Here is a 22892-nt window from a genome sequence, read left to right as displayed (position 1 = left end):
TTTTACTTCTGTAAACTTCTTTCTCTGTTCCTCAGGTAAGTAAAGAGAGTGTGTCTGTACTATGGTACCAAAGGTTACTGGAAGCAGTGTCTAGTGGGTTTTGGAGTGGTTTAGATGTTTTCAGATGCAGTCATAAGATATTGTACAGATCCGCTTCTCGAAAAGTGGCTTCTCCCTTTGTGAAGAATTGTATCTGTATGCTCGATGTACTTGTGAAATGTATCTGTGTGTTTATAAAAGGGATGTCCATATTTCATATATGCACTGCACTTTTTGTGAGTGTCAAGGTAATTGAATATAACGAACAGGCTAAGTATATTAGTGAAGTTATGTTTATGTGAATGTGCCCTATCAATATGCTAATCTTCTTCTCTGTGCAGTGACTGGTACTATGCTCGCAGCCCCTTGCTGAAATCCCACCTCGGTGTTGACATCATAAATCACCTGTATGAGCTCAATGAGGTCCAGTTTGACGTGGCCTCCAGGGGTCATGACCTTGACTCGTCCTGGCCCACCTTCGCAAGGTAACCAATCACAAAGATAAAGCTGTTTATAATACATTCTCCAAGTGCTGTGCATTGGATTGAGGGATTGATCAAATGTAGATTAAAACGATACTTGGTGATGTCACCTCATCACATGTGTGTTTTCTGATCTCCAGGAGGACACTGGGCATGCCCAACTCACCTGGCCACATGTGGAAACCACCCAGTCGCAGCTCTAGCATCAACAGTCTGGCCAGCACCTACTCACAGGTACTGACACAGCCCACCTTCCTCCTCAAAGCTTTTACTCTGCTGGGACTAATATGGTTCTATTATGAACTGGTTATATCTTAACATATCATATTGCTAAGATTATACCATAATGAAACGTAAAACCATAAAATGAGTAGTGTCATCTGCACTCAATCTGATACTCTCTCTCTTTCCTCAACCCCCTAAACCACCGTAGCAGGCTCATGAGTTCCCTGGCAGCCCTGACTATGGCCCAAGCATGCTGAGTGAGTTGAACGAGTTGTTGCCTTCTGGCGTAGAGGTGAGTATGTTGGACAAGCTCCGCCTGGAGCTGGACCAGTCGGAGCTGAAGCAACGGGAGCTCCTGGACAGGGTAAGGCAGATGGGGGAGGAGAGTGCTGAGCTCAGGAGTGTGGTGGTGGAGCTCCAGAGGCAGCTAGACGTGTCGCTGACCGCCCAGGAGGAACAGCAGGGTATGCAAAGGACCCTGAAAGCCCTGGAGGCACGGGAGGAGGCCTTGTCCTGTGAGCTGGAGTCCCTGAGGGCCGGGGAGAGGGCCAGGGAGACCGAACAGCGCCACTTTCAGGAGAAGCTGGCTGCCGCAGAGGGGAAGAACGTAGAACTGATGGCCAAACTGGATGGGGTGTTGGATGAGAAGGGCCAGCAGGCGACTAGCTACTTTGACTCAGCACAGAAGATCCATGAGCTTCTGGACAGACTGAAGGAGGCTGAGAAGGGGAAAATAGAGGCTCTGGCAGAGGGAGAGGACAGGAGGAGGCAGGCCGACAGGCTGGCAGATGAGCTAAGGGTCAAGGAGGTTGCAGAAAAGGAGGACGAGGCCAAGCTCGAGGCGCTGTCAAAATCCTTTGCAGAGAGGAACGCTAAGTTTGCGGAGTGTGCAGAGGAGCAGTGTAACGCCATTGACAAGCTGCAGGGGGCATTGACTTTGAGCGAGAAGGAGGTCAACAACCTGCAGAGGCAGCTGCAGGGCCTCCAGAGCACTCTGGAAGAGAGGGAGAGACAAGCAGAGGAGGCCAGAAACAGGGCAGAGGAGGAGAAAGAGGAGATCCAGGGAAGCATAGGCAGTCTGAAAAAGGCCTTGGAGGTGGAAGTCCTCTACCTGAAGGAGCAGTTGAAGAGCAGAGAGGCGGAGCTGCTCTCCAGCATCCAGAGGCTTCAGCACCTGGAGGTCCAGAGCCATAGCCTGACAACGGAGAGGGACATCCTGAGCGCCAACCTCTCCGAGCTGGAGTCCAGTGTCATGGAGCAGGCCAATAAAATCGAAGAGTACAAGACTCAGTGCACCAACCTGATGGAGCTGAATGGGAAGTTGCTTGACACAGTGAAGAGGAATGAGGAGCTGAAGAAGGAGCTGGCAGAGAGCCGGGCAGCCCTGGAGGGCGAGGTGGCCTCTCTGAGAGCGTCAGACAAGCAACTGAGGGGCCAGCTGGACAACGCCAAGGTAACTGTGGATGAGAAGGACAGGAGGCTGTGTGAGGAGAACCGGGCCTTGGACGAGAGTCTGCAGAGGGCGGCCATGGCTGCCGAGGTCTCAGACGCCGCCACCAAACGGCTGAAGCAGGAGAATCAAGGCCTGAGGGAGGAGCAGGCTACGGTGAGGGCGGCGCTGAGCTCCCTGCAGGAGGAACTGATGTCCATCCACGGGCAGATCGGAGAGCTGGAGAAGAGCTTGGGGGCATCCCGCAGGAGCGAGGCCAGCCTGCAGGAGCAGCTCAAAGACAGGAAGGCCCAGCTAGAGAACAAGGAGAAGGGCTGTGCAGAGCTCCAGGCCAGGGTGGAGGCCCTGGAGGCCAGAGGAAGGGCACTGGAGAAGGCTAAAGCAGATGCAGAAAAGGCCTGTGCCAAAAAGACAAAGCTGATAGAGAGGGTCACTACTGAGAAACAGACGGTGGAAAGAACACAGCTAAAGATGAGCTCTGTCCAGGCCAAGGAGAACCAGGAGGTAGCCGCCAAGCTGACTATGGTGGAGGGCCAGCTGGAAGTGAACATGAAGGAGGTGTCCAGGCTCCAGGCAGAAGTGATGGATTTGAGAGTGCAGCTGAAGACCTCTGGGGAGGACAGGATGAGGAGTCAGGCCCAGCTGGAGGTGATGGAGGCCCAGAAAGACGAATTCAGGACCCTAACAGAGCAGCTCAAAGCCCAGACTGAGGCACTTAACCAGAGGCATGTGGCCGAGCTCCTGCAGTGCAAAGAGAGGGAAGAGGCTCTGAGCAGGGAGCGTGACCAGGAGGCAGTCACCCGGGCCAAGTCGGCTGCTTCAGAGGCCTCCGCCAGGGGAGAGCTGGCCACGCTAAAGGCCCAAAATGAGAGGCTGGCCATGGAGAATGCTGAGACACGCGAAGGCCTCCACCGGGCCAATACAGAGATGGCAGAGCTTGGGATGACTATCTGTAGACTGACGGCAGAAAGGGAGGTGGCCAAGGAAGGCTGGGCAGGGGAGGCAAGCAGGATAGGGGAGCTGGAGGAGAGAACTTCCAGGGAGGTGGAGCGGCTGGAGACCTGCATGGCCACCATGCGCCAGGAGAACACCAGCCTAAGAGAGGAGCTGAGGATGACAGAGAACCTTCCGGCAGCCATGCTGGAGCTGCAGGACAAGCTGGAGAAGGCAGAGGGCCAGGTGAGGAGCCTCCAGGACTCCAGTCGGGAGGAGATGGAGGCGGTCAAGTTCCAGATGAGCTCCGAGAGCATGAATCATCAGAACCAGATCAAGGTGAGTTTGGCTAGAGTTCTGTCAAAAGCCTGTGACATGGGGGAAATTAATGTGATTTAGAAAGTTAATTACTGTGTGTGAATCAGAATACATTTAGCTCTTAATGAAACAGTGTGCTTTTGCTGTGCAGGGGCCACAGAATACTCCTCACTTTCATTTCCATGTCACTTTCATGTTTTTGAATGACCAATTAACACCATTTGAACACCTGTATGTTTTGTTCTCTATCCAGAGTCTGAAAGATGAGGTGGGGAAACTGAGGGTCCAGCTGCCTAAAGAGCAAGAGATGGTGTCCAGTCTGGAGGCCAAAGTCTTTGAGTTAGAGGTCTGTACAATGCTTTGCAAAAGTATTCATCCCCCTTTGCACTTTTCCTATTTTGTTGCATTACAACCTGTAATTTAAATGGATTTTTATTTGGATTTCATGTAATGGACATACACAAAATAGTTCAAATTGGTGAAGTGAAATGAAAAAAATAACTTGGTTCAAAAAATTATAAAAAATAAATAACGGAAAAGTGGTGCGTGCTTATGTATTCACCCCCTTTGCTATGAAGCCCCAAAATAAGATCTGGTGCAACCAATTACCTTCAGAAGTCACATAATTAGTTAAATAAAGTCCACCTGTGTGCAATCTAAGTGTCACATGATCTGTCACATGATCTCAGTATATATACACCTGTTCTGAAAGGCCCCAGAGTCTGCAACACCACTAAGCAAGGGACACCACCAAGCAAGCGGCACCATTAAGACCAAGGAGCTCTCCAAACAGGTTAGGGACAAAGTTGTGGAGAAGTATAGATCAGGGTTGGGTTATAAAAAATATCAGAAACTTTGAACATCCCACGGAGCACCATTAAATCCATTATAAAATTTTTTAAAGAATATGGCACCACAACAAACCTGCCAAGAGAGGGCCGCCCACCAAAACTCACAGACCAGGCAAGGAGGACATTAATCAGAGATGCAACAAAGAGACCAAAGATAACCCAGAAGGAGCTGCAAAGCTCCACAGCGGAGATTGGAGTATCTGTCCATAGGACCACTTTAAGCTGTACACTCCACAGAGCTGGGCTTTACGGAAGAGTGGCCAGAAAAAAGCCATTGCTTAAAGAAAAAAATAAGCAAACACGGTTGGTGTTCGCCAAAAGGCATGTGGGAGACTCCCCAAACATATGGAAGAAGGTACTCTGGTCAGATGAGACTAAAATTTAGCTTTTTGGCCATCAAGGAAAACGCTATGTCTGGCGCAAACCCAACACCTCTCATCACCCCGAGAACACCATCCCCAAAGTGAAGCATGGTGGTGGCTGCATCATGCTGTGGGGATGTTTTTCATCGGCAGGGACTGGGAAACTGGTCAGAATTGAAGGAATGATGGATGGCGCTAAATACAGGGAAATTCTTGAGGGAAACCTGTTTCAGTCTTCCAGAGATTTGAGACTGGGACGGAGTGTCAGGCGTGCTGAATGTGGATGTGGTGCAGGAATCAGGCGCAGGACACAGAAGCTTAGTCCAACAGACTTTAGTCACAAAAATACAAACGAGCCTCAAAAGAGCCCGGAGGCGAGCGATTACGCACACAAGGCGTAAACTACAAAATACAAAGCAAACGCGCACAACCGTGCGCAAAACCTCTTCAAAACAGAGGAGCAAAACTAACAGCAACTGTAGACAGGCGGAACAATAACACACAACACAAGACTAACCAAATGAGAAACTTATAGGAGACATAATCAACCAAACAGGAAACAGGTGTACACAATCAGACAAAACCAAACAGACACCGAAAACATCAAACGTGATAGCTAGTACTCCGGAGACGACGACCGCCGAAGCCTGCCCGAACAAGGAGGAGGAGCAGCCTCGGCCGAAACCGTGACAGTACCCCCCCCTTGACGCGCGGCTCCAGCCGTGCGCCGACCCCGGCCTCGGGGACGACCAAGAGGACGCGGAGCAGGGCGCGTAGGGTGTCCACGGTGGAACTCCGTCAGGAGAGACGGGTCTAGGATGTCTCTCCTCGGCACCCAGCACCGTTCCTCCGGACCGTACCCCTCCCACTCCACGAGATATTGGAGACCCCCCATCCGACGTCTCGAATCCAGGATGGACCGAACTGTGTACGCCGGAGCCCCCTCGATGTCCAGTGGGGGCGGAGGAGTCTCTCTTATCTCATCGTCCTGGAGTGGACCAGCTACCACCGGCCTGAGAAGAGACACATGGAACGAGGGGTTAATATTCTTATAATCAATAGGCAGTTGTAACCTGTAACACACCTCGTTCAATCTTCTCAGGACTTTAAAAGGCCCCACAAACCGCCGACCCAGTTTCCGGCAGGGCAGGCGGAGGGGTAGGTTTCTGGTAGAGAGCCAGACTCGATCACCAGGTGCGTACACCGGCCCCTCACTGCGGTGGAGATCGGCGCTCGCTTTCTGACGACGGATGGCCCGCTGCAAGTGGGACGTGTGCAGCGTTCCACGTCTCCTCCGAGCGCCGCACCCACTCATCCACCGCAGGAGCCTCGATCTGGCTCTGCTGCCACGGTGCCAGAACCGGCTGGTAACCTAACACACATTGGAAAGGGGTTAGATTGGTTGAGGAGTGGCGGAGAGAGTTCTGGGCCATCTCTGCCCAGGGGACATACCTCGCCCACTCCTCCGGCCGGCCCTGGCAATACGATCTAAGAAACCTACCCACATCCTGGTTCACACGTTCCACCTGCCCATTACTCTCCGGGTGGTAACCCGAGGTCAGGCTCACCGAGACCCCCAAACGCTCCATAAACGCCCTCCAGACTCTGGAGGTAAACTGGGGACCTCGATCAGACACTATATCCTCGGGTACCCCGTAGTGCCGGAACACGTGGGTGAATAGTGCTTCGGCGGTCTGTAGGGCAGTAGGAAGACCCGGCATTGGGAGCAGACGACAGGCCTTAGAGAACCGGTCCACAACGACCAGTATAGGAGTGTTCCCCTGTGAGGGGGGAAGGTCTGTGACGAAATCCACCGAGAGGTGAGACCATGGTCGTTGTGGAACGGGCAGGGGTTGTAACTTTCCCCTGGGCAGGTGTCTAGGCGCCTTACACTGGGCGCACACCGAGCAGAAGGAGACATAAACCCTCACATCCCTGGCTAACGTTGGCCACCAGTACTTAGCGCTAAGGCAGTGCACAGTCCGGCCAATACCAGGATGTCCAGAGGAGGGTGACGTGTGAGCCCAATATATCAGTCGATCCTGAACCTCGAGCGGAACGTACGTCCGACCCACCGGGCACTGTGGAGGACTAGGGTCGGTACGCAACGCCCGCTCGATTTCAGCATCGACCTCCCACACTACCGGTGCCACCAGACAAGACTCCGGCAGTATGGGAGTGGGCTCAACGGACCTCTCCTCCGTGTCATACCGCCGAGACAGTGCGTCTGCCTTACCGTTCTGGGACCCAGGGATGTACGTGATCTTAAATACGAACCGGCCTAAAAACATGTTCCACCGCGCCTGGCGAGGGTTCAATCTCCTAGCTGCCCGGATGTACTCCAGGTTACGGTGGTCAGTCAAAATGAGAAAAGGGTGTTGAGCCCCCTCAAGCCAATTCCTCCACACCTTTAGGGCCTGTACCACGGCTAACAGCTCCCTGTCCCCTACGTCATAATTTCGCTCAGCCGGGCTGAGCTTTTTGGAGTAAAAAGCACAGGGGCGGAGTTTAGGTGGCGTGCCGGACTGTTGCGAAAGTACGGCCCCAATACTGGCCTCAGACGCGTCAACCTCTACCTGAAATGGTAAAGCGGGATCCGGATGCGCCAGCACCGGAGCCGAAGTAAACAGGTCCTTCAGTCTCCCAAAGGCCCTGTCCGCCTCGGCTGACCACTGCAAACGCACCGGACCCCCCTTCAACAGAGACGTTATGGGAGCTGCCACCTGTCCAAAACCCCGGATAAACCTCCGGTAGTAATTTGCAAACCCCAAAAACCGCTGCACCTCTTTAACAGTGGTTGGAGTTTGCCAATTACGCACGGCTGACACTCGGTCAACCTCCATCTTCACCCCTGACGCAGACAACTGATAACCCAAAAAGGAGATCGACTCCTGGAAAAACAGACATTTCTCTGCCTTGACATACAGGTCGTGCTCCAACAGCCTCCTCAACACTCGGCGCACCAGGGCTACATGCTCGGCTCGGGTAGAAGAGTACACAAGAATGTCATCAATGTATACGACCACACCCTGCCCCTGCATGTCCCTGAAGATCTCATCTACGAAGGATTGGAAGACTGAAGGAGCGTTCATCAACCCGTATGGCATGACGAGATACTCGTAATGACCTGAGGTGGTACTAAATGCTGTCTTCCATTCATCGTCCCCTCTAATGTGCACCAAGTTGTATGCGCTCCTGAGATCTAGTTTTGTGAAGAAACGCGCCCCGTGCAATGACTCCGTCATAGTCGCAATCAGAGGGAGTGGATAACTGTATTTCACCGTGATCTGATTGAGACTACGGTAATCAATGCACGGGCGCAAACCTCCATCCTTCTTCTTCACAAAAAAAGAAGATCGAGGACGCAGGGGAAGTGGATGGCCATATGTATCCTTGTCTCAGAGATTCGGCTATGTACGTCTCCATAGCTCTCTTCTCCTCTTGAGACAGAGGATACACATGGCTCCGTGGAAGCGCTGCTCCTGCCTGGAGGTCTATCGCACAATCTCCCTGCCTATGAGGAGGCAACTGCGTCGCCCTCGATTTACTGAACACGATTGCCAAATCCTCATACTCGGGGAATGTGCAGTGCGGGCACCTGGTTTGGACTCTCCACCGAGGTCGCCCCACGGAAACACCTAGACATCGCCCCACACACTGGGCAGACCACTCCTTAAGAGCCCTCTGTTGCCACGAAATAGAAGGATTATGGGTAATCAACCAGGGAAGCCCCAACACCACCGGATACGCAGGAGAGTCAATCAGATATAGCTGAATAGTTTCCTCATGACCCCCCTGCGTCCTCATCCTAAGTGGCGCTGTGACCTCCCTAATCAACCCCGATCCCAAGGGACGGCTGTCTAAAGCATGGACAGGAAATGGGCGTCGACTGGAAGAAGGGGAATTCCTAGTTTTAAACAAAAATGTCGATCAACAAAATTCCCAGCTGCGCCTGAATCTACTAGCGCCTTATGCTGGGAATGAGGTGCAACCTGTGGAAAATGTACAGGTAAACAGACGTGCACAACAGAGAGCTCTGGGTAAGTGGGACGCCTACTCACCTGGAATGACTCCCCAGTGCGTGGCCTGTCGTCCTCTCCCCTAGGAGACCCTCCCCAGCACCTGGCCGCAGTGTGCCCTCCACGGCCACAGTTGGTGCAGGGGACAGCCCCCCTCGGGCTCCTCCTCCTCCTCTCTCTAGCGCCAGCACCTCCGAGCTCCATAGGGCTCGGCTCGGAGGTGCTGGAGGGTGGAATGGACGACCCCCACTCAGAACGTCCGCGGGTAGCCAGCAGGGTGTCCAGCCGGATGGACATGTCCACTAACTGGTCGAACGTGAGGTTGGTATCCCTGCAGGCCAGCTCTCGACGGACGTCCTCCCGTAGACTACAACGGTAGTGGTCGATGAGGGCCCGCTCATTCCACCCTGCATCCGCCGCTAGAGTCCGGAATTCCAAGGCGAACTCCTGGGCGCTCCTCTTCCCCTGCCTGAGGTAGAATAGACGCTCCCCCACCGCTTTCCCCTCAGGTATATGGTCGAACACGGCCTTGAAGCGGCGGGAGAACTCCGCGTAGGTGATCGTGGCGGCGTCTATCCTCCTCCATTCGGCGTTGGCCCATTCCAAAAATACAAACGAGCCTCAAAAGAGCCCGGAGGCGAGCGATTACGCACACAAGGCGTAAACTACAAAATACAAAGCAAACGCACACAACCGTGCGCAAAACCTCTTCAAAACAGAGGAGCAAAACTAACAGCAACTGTAAACAGGCGGAACAATAACACACAACACAAGACTAACCAAACGAGAAACTTATAGGAGACATAATCAACCAAACAGGAAACAGGTGTACACAATCAGACAAAACCAAACAGACATCGAAAACATCAAACGGTGATAGCTAGTACTCCGGAGACGACGACCGCCGAAGCCTGCCCGAACAAGGAGGAGGAGCAGCCTCGGCCGAAACCGTGACACGGAGGTTCACCTACCAGCAGGACAATGACCCTAAGCATACTGCTAAAGCAACACTTGAGTGGTTTAAATGTCTTGGAATGGCCTAGTCAAAGCCCAGACCTCAATCCAATTGAGAATCTGTGGTATGACTTAAAGATTGCTGTACACTAGCAGACCCCATCCAACTTGAAGGAGCTGGAGCAGTTTTAGTTTTGCCTTGAAGAATGGGAAAAAATTCCAGTGGCTAGATGTGCCAAGCTTATAGAGACATACCCCAATAGACTTGCAGCTGTAATTGCTGCAAAAGGTGGCTCTACAAAGTATTGACTTTGGGGGGGGGTGAATAGTTATGCACGCACAAGTTTTCTGTTTTTTTGTCTTATTTCTTGTTTGTTTCACAATAAAAACGATTTAGCATCTTCAAAGTGGTAGGCATGTTGTGTAAATCAAATGATACAAACCCCCCAAAAATCCATTTTAATTCCAGGTTGTAAGGCAACAAAATAGGAACAATGCCATGGAGGGTGAATACTTTGTAGCTCAATTGGTAGAGCATGGCGCTTGTAACGCCAGGGTAGTGGGTTCGATCCCCGAGACCACCCATACGTAAAAATGTATGCACACATGACTGTAAGTCGCTTTGGATAAAAGCGTCTGCTAAATGGAATATTATATTATATTATTATTATACTTTCGCAAGCCACTGTATCTTCACCTCTTCACATTAATCACATATGACAGAGAACATTATAATAGACACGGCTCTATTTTAACAACCCTAATGCAATGGTTAATCTTAGCGCTGGCTGTAGTGTTCTAGGTTGTGCGGGAGGGGTCCGAAGTATTTTTGCTATTTTAACAACCGGAATTATGGGCGCAGAGGTTGGTGGTGGCGTGAAAGGGCTGGGTTTTGATGAATAAACAAGTTGTGGGTGTGTTGATGCTTCTCCCCTCTCTGGCCAATCAGAATGTGCTCCATGGCTAAATATGTGGTTGCTTCAAGTTGTGCATTTACGGTCTTTTATGTATTTTGTTCTCATCAACTCCAATTAGAATGTTAGTCCGTTATAGCCTAGTTTGTTAAATTCACTAGGATATTGATGCCTAAATAGACAGTGTATAAGTTTCACCAAATTCTAATAACCTAAAAAAAATTACTTGTTTTAAATATGCTATGTCTAAATACAGTTACAGGCACCATAATTGCTCCCCAAGGGCGTATAATACAGACAAGGCAGCTTAGACTGTGAAGGGTTTTATGCACATCCAAACTTTTCACAGGAGCTGGATAAAGATCCAATATAATGAGAAAGGGGGAATGTCCACTCACCGCTATACTGCTTACAAATGTAATATTTTAATAAACATAATGGAACCGTCTTACGGATCATATTTGCACTTCTCCAGAAATAGCAGACGAAATTGCATTGCATTCGAGTCATGTACAGTGAGGGTAAAAAGTATTTGATCCCCTGCTGATTTTGTACGTTTGCCCACTGACAAAGAAATGATCAGTCTATAATTTTAATGGTAGGTTTATTTGAACAGTGAGAGACAGAATAACAACAAAAATATCCAGAAAAACGCATGTCAAAAATGTTATAAATTGATTTGCATTTTAATGAGGGAAATAAGTGCTATGCTTGGTTTTTAATCAAATTAAACAAAATCGTTTTTTATAAATTCGATTCACCGCCACAAAAGACAAATCTCTCCTTTCATGGGCACTGTGCATCATGGCTGGATAGTCTGCGCTTCCACTCTCAAAATCCATGCCATTATCGACTGCGTTACCGTTAAGACGTTCATTTTGTGGGTCTTAACTTCCCATTAGTGCTGCATGAAATGGTCACTTTTTTGCTTGTTTTTAAGGCAACACCTCAAATATTGACACCTCTCCCACCTCGGCGCAAGCGATCTGATGTTAGACAGGTAAATTGCCGAACCTGGCGTTAGGGCTGTAAAATACCAGTGCAGCAGTTTTTACATGACGAAATTGCCAACTAACGTGCGTTTGACACTTCCTACTCAGCGGCAGACGAAAATAGAAACCACAATCTTCAATCCCTTATCAAGATAGATCACTTTGGGATACACTGGCACAGGAAAAATGATTGGCTAAATGGCATGTCTGTTAACAGCTGACATTGAAATAGCTGAAAGAAAGTGAGAGGGATTTGTGAAAGATCATATGAATGGGTGGATGACAAAGCCAGCCGTGGCACATCCAGCTTGCCTGCTCTGGCAAAATTATTTACGTTTTCGTTAGAGAGGCATAGGGATGAATATGAGAAAGGGCAAAAGGTCAAAGGAATAAATATGAAAGAGGGCGAGAGGAGCAGGGCTGCACACACTTAATTAATACCCCAAAGATTAGAGCTCAGTGTTCATTAGCCGAGGATGATAAAACAGAGGGCAGGGTGGTATGCGTAGAGAGGATGTGACACGTTGTAATTAGTCTGCCTGTACTGTAATACTTTGCTATGATAATTGAGTGAAGAAGGAGAGAGATAGGCAGTTCATTTACAAAGCATTGCTCCTCTGTAGACTTCTTAATCCTTTATCTGTATTTATCAACTGATCAAACACAATAAAGAACAGAGACAGTCGAATAAAAGGGTCAACAGTTCATCTGTTTCTGAAAGCTTTTTGGTTCTTTTTTAAATAGTGTATGTTATGATTATGTTTGATGAAGGGGGTGAATGAGGAGTACTCACGGCTGATTGGAGAGAAGGATGCTCACATCACAAAGTCGGAAGCCGCTATTCATCAGAGTGAAGGAGAGATTCACCGACTGAGAGACTCTGTCACCAGGTAAGGCTATAACCCCCTTCCACTTACCTCTGACATACCAGCAGTGTTAATTTCATCAGAAATAGTGACTAACATATTTGTGAAACACCTAATTATCAATGGCAATTGATGAGACTATAACTGACTAAATAGACCCAGAAAAAACTATAACTAAACAAACATTATTTTACATTTCAGTTGACTAAAACTAGACGAGACAAACTTATCTCTGTGACAAATCAGACTACTAAGTGGACTGGACAAGGTTTTTTGGAGAGATTATGCTTTTCAGTGATAATAAGCACTAATACTAGCAGCGGTTTTGTTCAGCAGTGGAAAGGATGCGCCACACCCTGCACACAGCCCACCTCAGCTGGTTAGTTGTGGGGGAGCAAGCGATGAGTGTGGGCAGACAGGCTCCGCCTCCAATTATACACATTACGCAAGCGACTCTCTTGCTTCCCCGTAGCTAACCAGTCACCATCAGCCTTCTAGTTAGTTACCTTTTGCCTGGTTAAGAAACACAAGCTGCTTTACGAAATAAAAAACAATAGCAGCATTGAGTTTGATAGTAATACAAGTCTAGCTATGTTTTTCTCCCCTTTGAGTATAGAAAAGTAGGTGGTCTTTGAATTTGTTGTCTTGCTCAACCCTCCCACTTTCCCCACTGCATTTCATAGCCAGGTTCTGTAGCCAACGTAGCCAAGTCTCCCTCTTTTCCTGTTAGAAAACGGCTTGATTATATCCCTTACCGTTCAAAAGATATGACCCATAATACCGCCGCGACGTTTTCTATTTCTATTGTGCATTGGCGGGCTGCATTTTACATTCATAAAGCAAATTGTGGGCCGTTCTAAAACCAGGCTACTTGCGGACCGGACCGTTAACCATATGTTTAGGCTACACCTTGTTCAGCCATGTCCCCTCATTTAGTATGGCTGTGGCGGTCATGACATTTTGTCAGCCGGTGATTGTCAAACAAATAACTGCCGGTCTCACAGTAATTGACCGTTAATTAACATAATTAACACGTTTAGCCTCTCCTGGCTTCCACGCATAACCTACAAGCCACTAATGCAGACCTTTGGAACATCTACATTTAAAAAAGTCTAATAAATCCATGTAATATAGCCTACACCATCACAATAAATCCATTATTTATATTAGACAGGTCTAAAGAAACATGATATGAACAAAATGTAGTCTATTTCAGAAGAACAGAATAACATACTGAGTTGTCTTTATGTTAAGCCCTGATATGGCTATGCCAAATGGCTGTGGGCTACACTAGTTAATTTAGCAGACAAGATTTGCTTAGAATTCCATGGCATTCTTTTTTTATTATTTTGAAGTATGAAGAATACAATTGAACATAGCTTAATAAAATAGAAAGGATATTTTCTCCAAACGATTTCAAAGGAAGTGCGCACATGCGGCTATTCTGTGTTGAGCGGTTAACAAATAAACTGTTCCTCCTATATGCTTAATTTAAATATATTTATGCAACTTTAGTTGTGATACAAACGTTGGGCTATATGTTTGGATTTTTAATACATTCTAAGGCTGCATGACAGGACTCTAATGATGATTTGAAAAAAGTCGCATGAAAGGCATGATTTGTTTTTTGTTCAAGCTGCACACACTTTGACAAGCACTTGATAATATTCTCACCAGGCCTCGAATTACCCGGCAGCATCTCCCGAGTGGCGCAGCGGTCTAAGGCACTGCATGTCAGTGCTAGCGGCGTCACTACAGACCCTGGTTCGATTCCAGGCTGTATCACAATCCGGCCGTGATTGGGAGTCCCATAGGGCGGCACACAATTGGCCCAGCGTCGTCCGAGTTTGACAGGGGTAGGCCGTCATTGTAAATAAGAATTTGTTCTTAACTGACTTACCTAGTTAAATAAAGGTTAAAAAAAGTCATAATACTCAATTAAGATCTGATCATTTAAACATGTATTCACAGGACTTGATTCATGAAATGTGTAAAAAACAGTAACGCCATGTGTCCAAAGACTAAATATAGTACAATATAAAAAACTCACATTGTAGACAAACGCCGATTTAAAAAATGTATTCAGATTTGTCCATTAGTAAGCTCAGAGAACAAGTGTACTGAAGGAAATTATACATTTTCGGTATAAATAAAATAAAATATAAATTGGTCATTTAGCAGACGCTCTTATCCAGAGCGACTTACAGGAGCAATTAGGGTTAAGTGCCTTGCTCAAGGGCACATCGGTATGGACATGAATGGGTTAATGAGGCAATACTACTGTGAAGTGACTAAAATGAAAGGGCATTTAGATGACTAAAATTGCCCACGGTTTTCATCATTTTGACAATAACTAGACTAAATCATTATTCAAATGACAAAAATGTGACAATTATATTTTAGTCCAAATTAGTAAGACTAAAATCTAAGAAAAGAGTGTCAAAATGAACACTGACTACCGGTATACTATTATACCCCAAACATAAAACAACCTCTCCATTCAGATGAACTAAGTAGTCCCTGTCTCTAAGATATAGAAAAAAAAACTCATCATACAGAATGGACAAGACAACTCTGAGTCAAAGGTGATGCAGTCACAACTATGTAATCGTATACGCTCCCTCTTCCATTCTCTTAATCCCTTTCTCTCCCTTCTAATCGCTCTCCCATTTAGTGCAGAGGAGGCTCTCTTGGCAGTCCAGGCGGTGCGTGAGGAGCTGAAGAAGAAATTGGAGCAGGCTGAGGTGGACAAGCATATTCATTACCTCAGGTCGACAGCAGAGATCGATGACCTCTCCCGAACCAAGAGCACTCTGGAGGAGCGCCTCATCGAACTAATCAAGTACGCCATAGGCCTAGTGCTTCCCTCCTCTGCAGCTGCCTTGAGCCATGGGAGGAAAGAGAAAAAGTGACAGCTGCACTTTTGATCTGTAGAGGGGGAAAGGCTTTGTTTAGAAACTTGAAAGGGTGTTGATGACTTGTTTTTCCCCTTTGTTTGGTGTGATCAGATAGCATGTTATGTCTGGTTCTGCCCTCTTGACTGAGCCCTGTGGGGAGTGTGTATTCTGAGGATGCTCTCTCATAGGGAGCACAGTGTGGGTCTTTGATATGCCGTCTAACCACTGACAGTCTCATCTGACTAGAAGGAGGGAAGGGAAAAGAGATGGATGGGGGAAAAGGGTATAAGAAAGTGACACAGAGGAGGGTGACGAAGACGTTGTTTGGAGACAGATAGAAACCGATTCTGAATTCCAAATCAACCCCTAGGCACTTCTGTAGGTGTGAAAAAATTGGTTAGGTGTATCCAATATATGGCGAAATGGGCAAGATGAAAGAACTACTGTACTGTATATATTATACATATCCGATCCGTTAAAATCTACTGTACATGAAGTGACTAGGAGTAGTCGATTTGGAATTCAGAGTCCACGATATCAAGGAGAAAAAGAGTGAGAGGGGGATATCAAGGAGAAAGAGAGTGAGAGGGGGATATCAAGGAGAAAGAGAGTGAGAGGGGGATATCAAGAGGGAGAAGAAAGAAGAGAAAGAAACAGCTCTCATCTGCTTATGATTATTCAGTTGTTTTGGCATTAATTGATGTTCTCTCTCTCTGTCTCTGCTATTCGTAGGGGATAAAACACAATGCCAGCTCCCCTGGGGTGTCCTTACATCACTTCAGTGCTTTTGTTTACCGTCTTCATTTACTCCTTCACTTTTTCCTATTCCAACTGCTCATTGGCAGAGAGATGTACTCCAGAACAGGGGGTTGTTGGAAAGTAGAATTAGATTAGGACAATATATACAGAATAGCATGAATAATGATTATGTAGTCCTCAAATACCCACAAACCATACAAATGTATGATTCACTCATTACAAAGACACCATGCCTGAAAGAACCTAACTGAGCAGATAATTGCCATACTCTGTCGCACTCTGATGAACAGAGGGGAACAACCAGACTAACTCCCCACCTGTGTATGTGTGTGTGTACCTGTGTGTGTTTGTGACCTTTTGGGTGCTTTGTACATCGATGCTGTACTTTGATGCTGGATCCAAACATTCAAAATGTATTCACAGTGTGTATTTGCTCTGGCAGGGATAAGGACGTTCTGTGGCAGAAGTCAGATGCTCTGGAGTTTGAGCAGAAGCTGCGAGCAGAGGAGCGCTGGTTGCAGGACAAGGAGGCCACCCACTGCCTGGGCTGCCAGGGCCATTTCACCTGGTGGCTACGCCGACACCACTGCAGGTGAGCACTGAGAGGGCACTGACTCACCAAATGGCCATATTACGGGACCCATAAACAAAGTGTTAATAGCTATTAGAATTTCATGAGCTGACAGCGCAGACTGGTCATGTCAGAGAAAGTCTGTGACTTTAGCAATTGCTGACTCTTTTTTTTCCTTATTGTGACTTCCACAGACTACGGTCTGACTGGTAATGATTGAAGACATTGTGATACACCTATACACAAGTGGAGGCTTCTACAGTAGCCTCAACAGCACTCTGTAGGGTAGCACAACGGTGTAGCCGGAGGACAGCTAGCATCCGTCCTCCTCTGGGTACATTGACTTCAATATAAAACCTAGGAGGCTCATGGTTCTCACCCCCTTCCATAGACTTACACAGTAACTATGACAACTTCCGGAGGACGTCCTCCAACCTATCAGAGCTCTCGCAGCATGAACTGACATGTTGTCCACCCAATCAAACAATCAGAGAATGAATCTAGTACTGAAAGCATGAGATACAGCAGTACATAAAATGTGGTGAGTAGTTGACTCAAAGAGAGAGAAAGACAATAGTTGAACAGTTTTGAACAAATTAATTCCTTCCAAAATGAAGGAGAAGCAAGTTTCACTTACTTAGCTAGCGAATGCAGCTAGCTAGTTTAGCCTACTCATACACCCTGCTCAAACAGAGGGATGCTATGTTAGCTAGCTGGCTATGACTATCCAACACAACACTGGAACTCCTCCAAGTCAAGGTAAGTTTTTGGTTTTACGAATGTATTGCCACCGGGGCCCGCCGGTGTAAGTGCTAAACTGCTTACTGACTGTACACTGTAACATTACTGCATGATTGTAGCAGGTTTACTAACGTGTTAGTTCTATTAGCTATGTTGACTATGACGTTACTTTAGCTAATATGGTGACAACGATGTAGGCTGTGTGTAGCAGTTATGATGTGGTTTGGCTTGGAAAGTTTTTTTCACCTGGTCACATACAGCTGATGTGTTGTGCATTGACGTCCACAAGCGACAAAGGGAAAAGATGAGAGGAGGAGAGCACATAGATGGGAGAAGGAATACAATGTGGCTGTTATGAAAGTGAACTGTATTTGCGCGTGATCAGGGGTGTATTCATTCCGCCGATTCTGTTGAAAAATGTTTCTTAAACGGAACAAAACGGGGATAAACATACCTGAATTTGTCCAATAGAAACTCTCGTTTGCAACTGTTGGACTAATGATCACACTCTATATCAGCTAGATGCAGGCAAGAGTGTGCAAGGCGGTATTGAATGTGTCACTGTCTGTCCATGTGTCACTGTCTGTCACCTAAAAAATGTATCTCGACCTGTGCACCTAAGTTGTAAACTTTCATTCATAGGCTAGGTTGTAGCAACCTCATGATGGTGTCGTGACGTGACTTACTTTAATGTATGACTGTTATTTATCGAATCACCTAACTATGTTTAATTGTCACTCGATTCAATTAATCATGTAACAATTAACTCATTAGGAATTTGGGGCACCACGGAAGAAGTTGTTTAACGAGTTACCATTTCCCGAATTAAACTCTTAGAAGATATATGTTATATATAATTGATAACAGTCACGTATTAAATAATTACCTCTTATCAGTCTCATTCTGAACGTCGCATAATCCTTGAACCTGCAAGAACCCTAACCTTATTGATGAATCAGCAATACACAAATTGGCTTAATTATTTATTTACTAACTAAATAATAACACAAGACAAAAAAACACATAGGTTATTGATTACTAACGTAAAACAATGAAAACAGGTCCCTAGTGGACTGGACTAACAATCGCATGACTGCTTGGGTAGAAGGAGGGTCAGAATGGAAGGGAGAGAGAGATTCAAACTACCGTGGTTACTTTGGAGACTATGCTCACAGTAATCATAATACTTATGCACCCTAATAACGGTCATTCGGATTAGAAATGCAACATGTATTTACGTGTTGCTGTCCTCGATAGTTGAGTTGATGATGTAGGACTCTGGTTTGCCCACCAAAGATCTCAATGTCCTTGGTAGAGTTTCTGGTCGTAGTGGTGGTTAGAATGGATACTTCAGATGTACCAGCGGTTGTCTGAGAGGGATTGTCCTCTATCTCTAGTGAAAGTTCTCTAGACGACTATACATGCCAGCTGCAGACTGAAATGATAAGGTCTAGTGCATTGTCTTCTTCTTCACCTCGTGTAGCGGTTGAGAGTTTCAGAGTTTCTCCATTTCAAACGTGTGGACTAAAGTCTCACGTTTTCTGGTCATTCTAGTCTAACCATTTTGTAACGTGTAGCTTCAGCTTCACGCTTCTTGGTCTTGTAGAGTGTCAACCATTTTAAGCCGTGGGGCTTACTGGTCTAGTAGAAATTCAACAATTTGCAACGTTTGGCTCAGGCTTCACATCTGCTGGTCTGAGGTGAATTTCGTCACAAGGCTTTTTATGCACTCGGGGTAAAAGGGGCGTTCCATCATGTTTGTGCTCATCTGGGCGTGGCCACTGACTGAGAACAAATCAATATGGAAAACAATCAAATCATCTAGAATGCCAAAATCACATTGTAATCTTCACTGACTGCCACTGCTATACACATTTGTAAACAGGCCATTTTACGCAGTGGTTACAATGGACAGAGGTGGCGAATCTGGCGATATTGCCAGGATGGTTGATTGAGTATATTGGCTAATAATTCCGAAGTGTCAATTATATTGGACTTTCAGGCAATTCAGTATTTGAATTTGCATTTTAGCAATTTAACTCCTGAATTGAATGAATGTTCCACAGTGATACAATACTATACTCTCTTTTTGTTTCAGGCTGTGTGGACGCATCTTCTGCTACTACTGCAGTAACAACTTTGTGATGACCAAGCACAGTGGGAAGAAGGAGCGTTGCTGTAGGGAGTGTTACACCCAGCACAGCGCTGTGGTGGAGAGGTTCACAGAGGGTGAGCTGAGCCCCTCTGACACCCAGCCGCCTCCCCCTGGAATTGGGCCTCACTCACTCCCCGAACCAGCCCCCTACAAACCTACTCCCAGGGTTACAGGTGAGATATAGATGTTCACACATATGCACACGCACATACACGCATATACACGTACACACTCCTAGTATGCACACTCAAAAACCCACACATACAAATACATGCTCACACACACACACTTGCAAAGGCCTTTTTCACACTCAGACAAAAGGGACACGGTTTTAAGCAAACCCACATAAGAAAAATCGATTGAAAAACACAATTCGTCACAATTACTCTGGCCTTCTTTCAAGGCAGTGTAAAGTGGTTTTATGTTGAATAGGAAAGTCATAACAGGTACTGAAACGAGAGCAGCCTCTGTAACCTGTGGAATAAGAACAGAAACCTTTTGGCATTCTTAACCATTCTAGTGGTATACTTATGTTTACCTTGTTCTGAGCAAAAGAGGAAAGGGCGCTAGGTGCCACCTCAATTCAAATTTCTTAATCTCCCTTCTGCTTTACTGCTTTCATTTCTTTTATATTGAAAATGGCAAAACTCACAGCAGAGGTTTCCTTGGCAATCATCTGCCTTGTTTTGTCACATCATTGTACTGGGAAGAGAAAATGTACCAATACTACAGAAATGTAATTTCAAAAATCTTTATATTCCTCAAAAGGGAAGTTCTGTTTTGGACGGTTATAGAACAGCAAAGCCCAATGACATGCATCATCATCACACATACAAAACCTGACAGACAGGATAAGATAAGAAGTTCAAAGAGATAGGCTATCAGAACTCAGGATAAGACCCAGATGCAGACTCACAGATCACAGATGTTTATTAACAAAACAGGGGGCAGGCAGACGACAGGTCAAGGGCAGGCAGAGGTCGGTAATCCAGGGCAGAGTCAGTAAGGGACAGAACGGCAGGCAGGCTCAGGGTCAGGGCAGGCAGAGGTCAGTAATCCAGGGCAGTGTCAGACAGGTACATACGGCAGGCAGGCTCAGGGTCAGGGCAGGCAGAGTGGTCAAAACCTGAAAAACTAGAACAACTGGGGCTAGGGAGAAACAGGAGTACTGGAAAAACATGCTGGTAGGCTTGACGAGACAAGACGAACTGGCAACAGACAAACAGAAAACAGGAGAAAAGTGGGATGTATACGGAGGGTGCGGGGCACAGAAGACGAACAGCAGAGGGGCTAAGGATCTTAGAGATGGGGAAAGGGCTGATAAAACGGGGGGAAAGTTTGCAGGACTCCACCCGGAGGGGCAGAGTGGAGTGGACAGCCATACCCTCTGCCCGAGACAATAACGGGGAGCCGGGGTCCGGTGGCGGTCCGCCTGTCATTGATACCTGGAGGTGGTCTTGAGAAGAGCAGACCGGGCTCTCTTCCAGGTACGGCAACAGCGGTGGAAGAACATCTGGGCCAAGGGTATGTTGACCTCTTGCTCAGGGAAGAGCGGGGGCTGATAACCCATCGAACACTTGAAAGGCGAGAGACCAGTGGCTGAACAGGGGAGGGTGTTGCGTGCGTATTCTACCCACACGAGTTGCTGGCTCCAGGTGGTGGGGTTGGCGGAGACGAGGCAACGAAGAGTTGTCTCCAGGTCCTGATTGGCTCGCTCCGACTGGCCGTTAGACTGGGGGTGAAACCCGGAGGACAGGCTGGCCGATGACCCAATGAGTGTGCCTTCCTGAACCGGGACGAAAACTGAGGACCACGGTCGGGGACCCTGTCCACCGGAAGTCCATGGATCCGGAAGACATGCTGGGCCGTCTCCTTGGCAGAGGTTAGCTTGGGGAGGGGAATGAAATGGGCGGCTTTGGAAAACCTGTCCACCACCGTGAGGATAGTGGTGTTGAAGAGGTTGAAGGAGGCCAGCCGGAGCTTGCCGAGGAGTCTTATTCTGAACACAGACAGTGCAGGCGGCGGCGAATGCGGAGATGTCAGGGACCATGGTGGGCCACTAAAAGCGTTGTTGCACAAAGGCCAGGGTCCGACGGGAGCCAGGGTGGCAGACAAGCCTGGAGAAATGAGCCCATTCCAGGACCAGGGAGCGGACAGCGTCTGGGACAAGCATCCGGTTAGCCGGGCCCCCCGCCTCACGGACCTGGTTCTCTATTCCCCAGATGAGTGTAGCCGCCAGACACGAGGTAGGAAGGATGGTCCCGGGGTTCGAGGGTGTAGCAGCGGGGCAATAGCGGCGTGAAAGCGCATCCGGCTTAACATTCTTGGACCCCGGGCGGTAGGAGATGGTAAAGTTGAACCGGGTGAACAGCATGGCCCATCGAGCTTGCCTGGAGTTGAGACGCTTGGTGGTGCGGAGATATTCCAGGTTCTTGTGATCCGTCCACACAATGAATGGATGTTCCGCCCCCTCTAACCAGTGCCTCCACTCCTCCAATGCCATCTTCACGGCGAGTAGTTCTCGATTCCCCCATCATAATTCCTCTCAGTGGCGTTAAGACGATGGGAGAAGAAAGTGCAGGGATGCAGCTTAAGGTCCAGGGCAGAACGCTGTGACAGGACGGCCCCCACTCCGACATCCGAAGCGTCTACCTCCACCACGAACTGACGGGACGGGTCCGGATGGATTAATATGGGAGCTGTGGTGAAGCGGTGCTTAAGGTCCAGGAACGGCCGGTCAGCAGCTTGGGACCACGTGAATGGGACCCTGGGAGAGGTGAGTGCTGAAAGGGGGGAAGCCAGGGTGCTGTAACCTCGGATAAAATGGCGATAGAAATTGGCAAATCCAAAGAAGCTTTGCAGCTGCACTCTGGATGTGGGTTGGGGCCATTCCACCACCGCTCTCACCTTTCCGGGATCCATCTGCACATTACCAGCAGCGATGATGTATCCAAGGATGGTGGAGCGATGGAATTCGCATTTTTCTGCTTTGACAACAAGCTGGTTCTCCAAGAGACGCTGGAGGACCTGTCGGACGTGGAGAACATGTTCTTGAGCTGAGCGGGAAAAGACGAGGATGCCGTCGAAGGTAGACGAACACGAACCGGTTCAACATGTCGCGGAGAACGTCATTAACCAGGGCCTGGAACACAGAAGGAGTGTTGGTCAGACCGAATGGCATCACCAAGTATTCGTAGTGTCCGCTAGCAGTGTTGAAGGCTGTCTTCCACTCGTCACCTACCCGTAGGCATTCCGCAGGTCCAACTTAGAGAAAATAGTGGCCCCCTGGAGCGGCTCGAAAGCCGAGGCGATGAGAGGTAGCGGGTAGCGGTTCTTAACCGTGATGTCATTGAGGCCCCGGTAG

General features: G+C 47.9%; 1 protein-coding gene across 3 annotated transcripts in view; it reads left to right on the top strand.

Annotated features, from left to right (window-relative positions):
- LOC121533726 (FYVE and coiled-coil domain-containing protein 1-like) overlaps positions 1-22892 on the top strand; it is a 71684-nt gene that overhangs the window by 13568 nt on the left and 35224 nt on the right. For all 3 annotated transcript variants that reach the window (XM_041839908.1, XM_041839910.1, XM_041839909.1), the window contains exons 6-13: positions 381-524; positions 662-755; positions 955-3468; positions 3701-3793; positions 12311-12429; positions 15080-15247; positions 16504-16653; positions 19472-19701. In XM_041839908.1, the coding sequence (XP_041695842.1) occupies positions 381-524; positions 662-755; positions 955-3468; positions 3701-3793; positions 12311-12429; positions 15080-15247; positions 16504-16653; positions 19472-19701 (3512 nt within the window). The remainder of the gene's footprint in view (positions 1-380; positions 525-661; positions 756-954; positions 3469-3700; positions 3794-12310; positions 12430-15079; positions 15248-16503; positions 16654-19471; positions 19702-22892) is intronic.

The sequence above is a fragment of the Coregonus clupeaformis genome, chromosome 20 (genome assembly GCF_020615455.1).
Source record: "Coregonus clupeaformis isolate EN_2021a chromosome 20, ASM2061545v1, whole genome shotgun sequence".
Lineage (NCBI taxonomy): Eukaryota > Metazoa > Chordata > Actinopteri > Salmoniformes > Salmonidae > Coregonus > Coregonus clupeaformis.
This window is presented reverse-complemented; position numbering and strand designations above follow the sequence as displayed.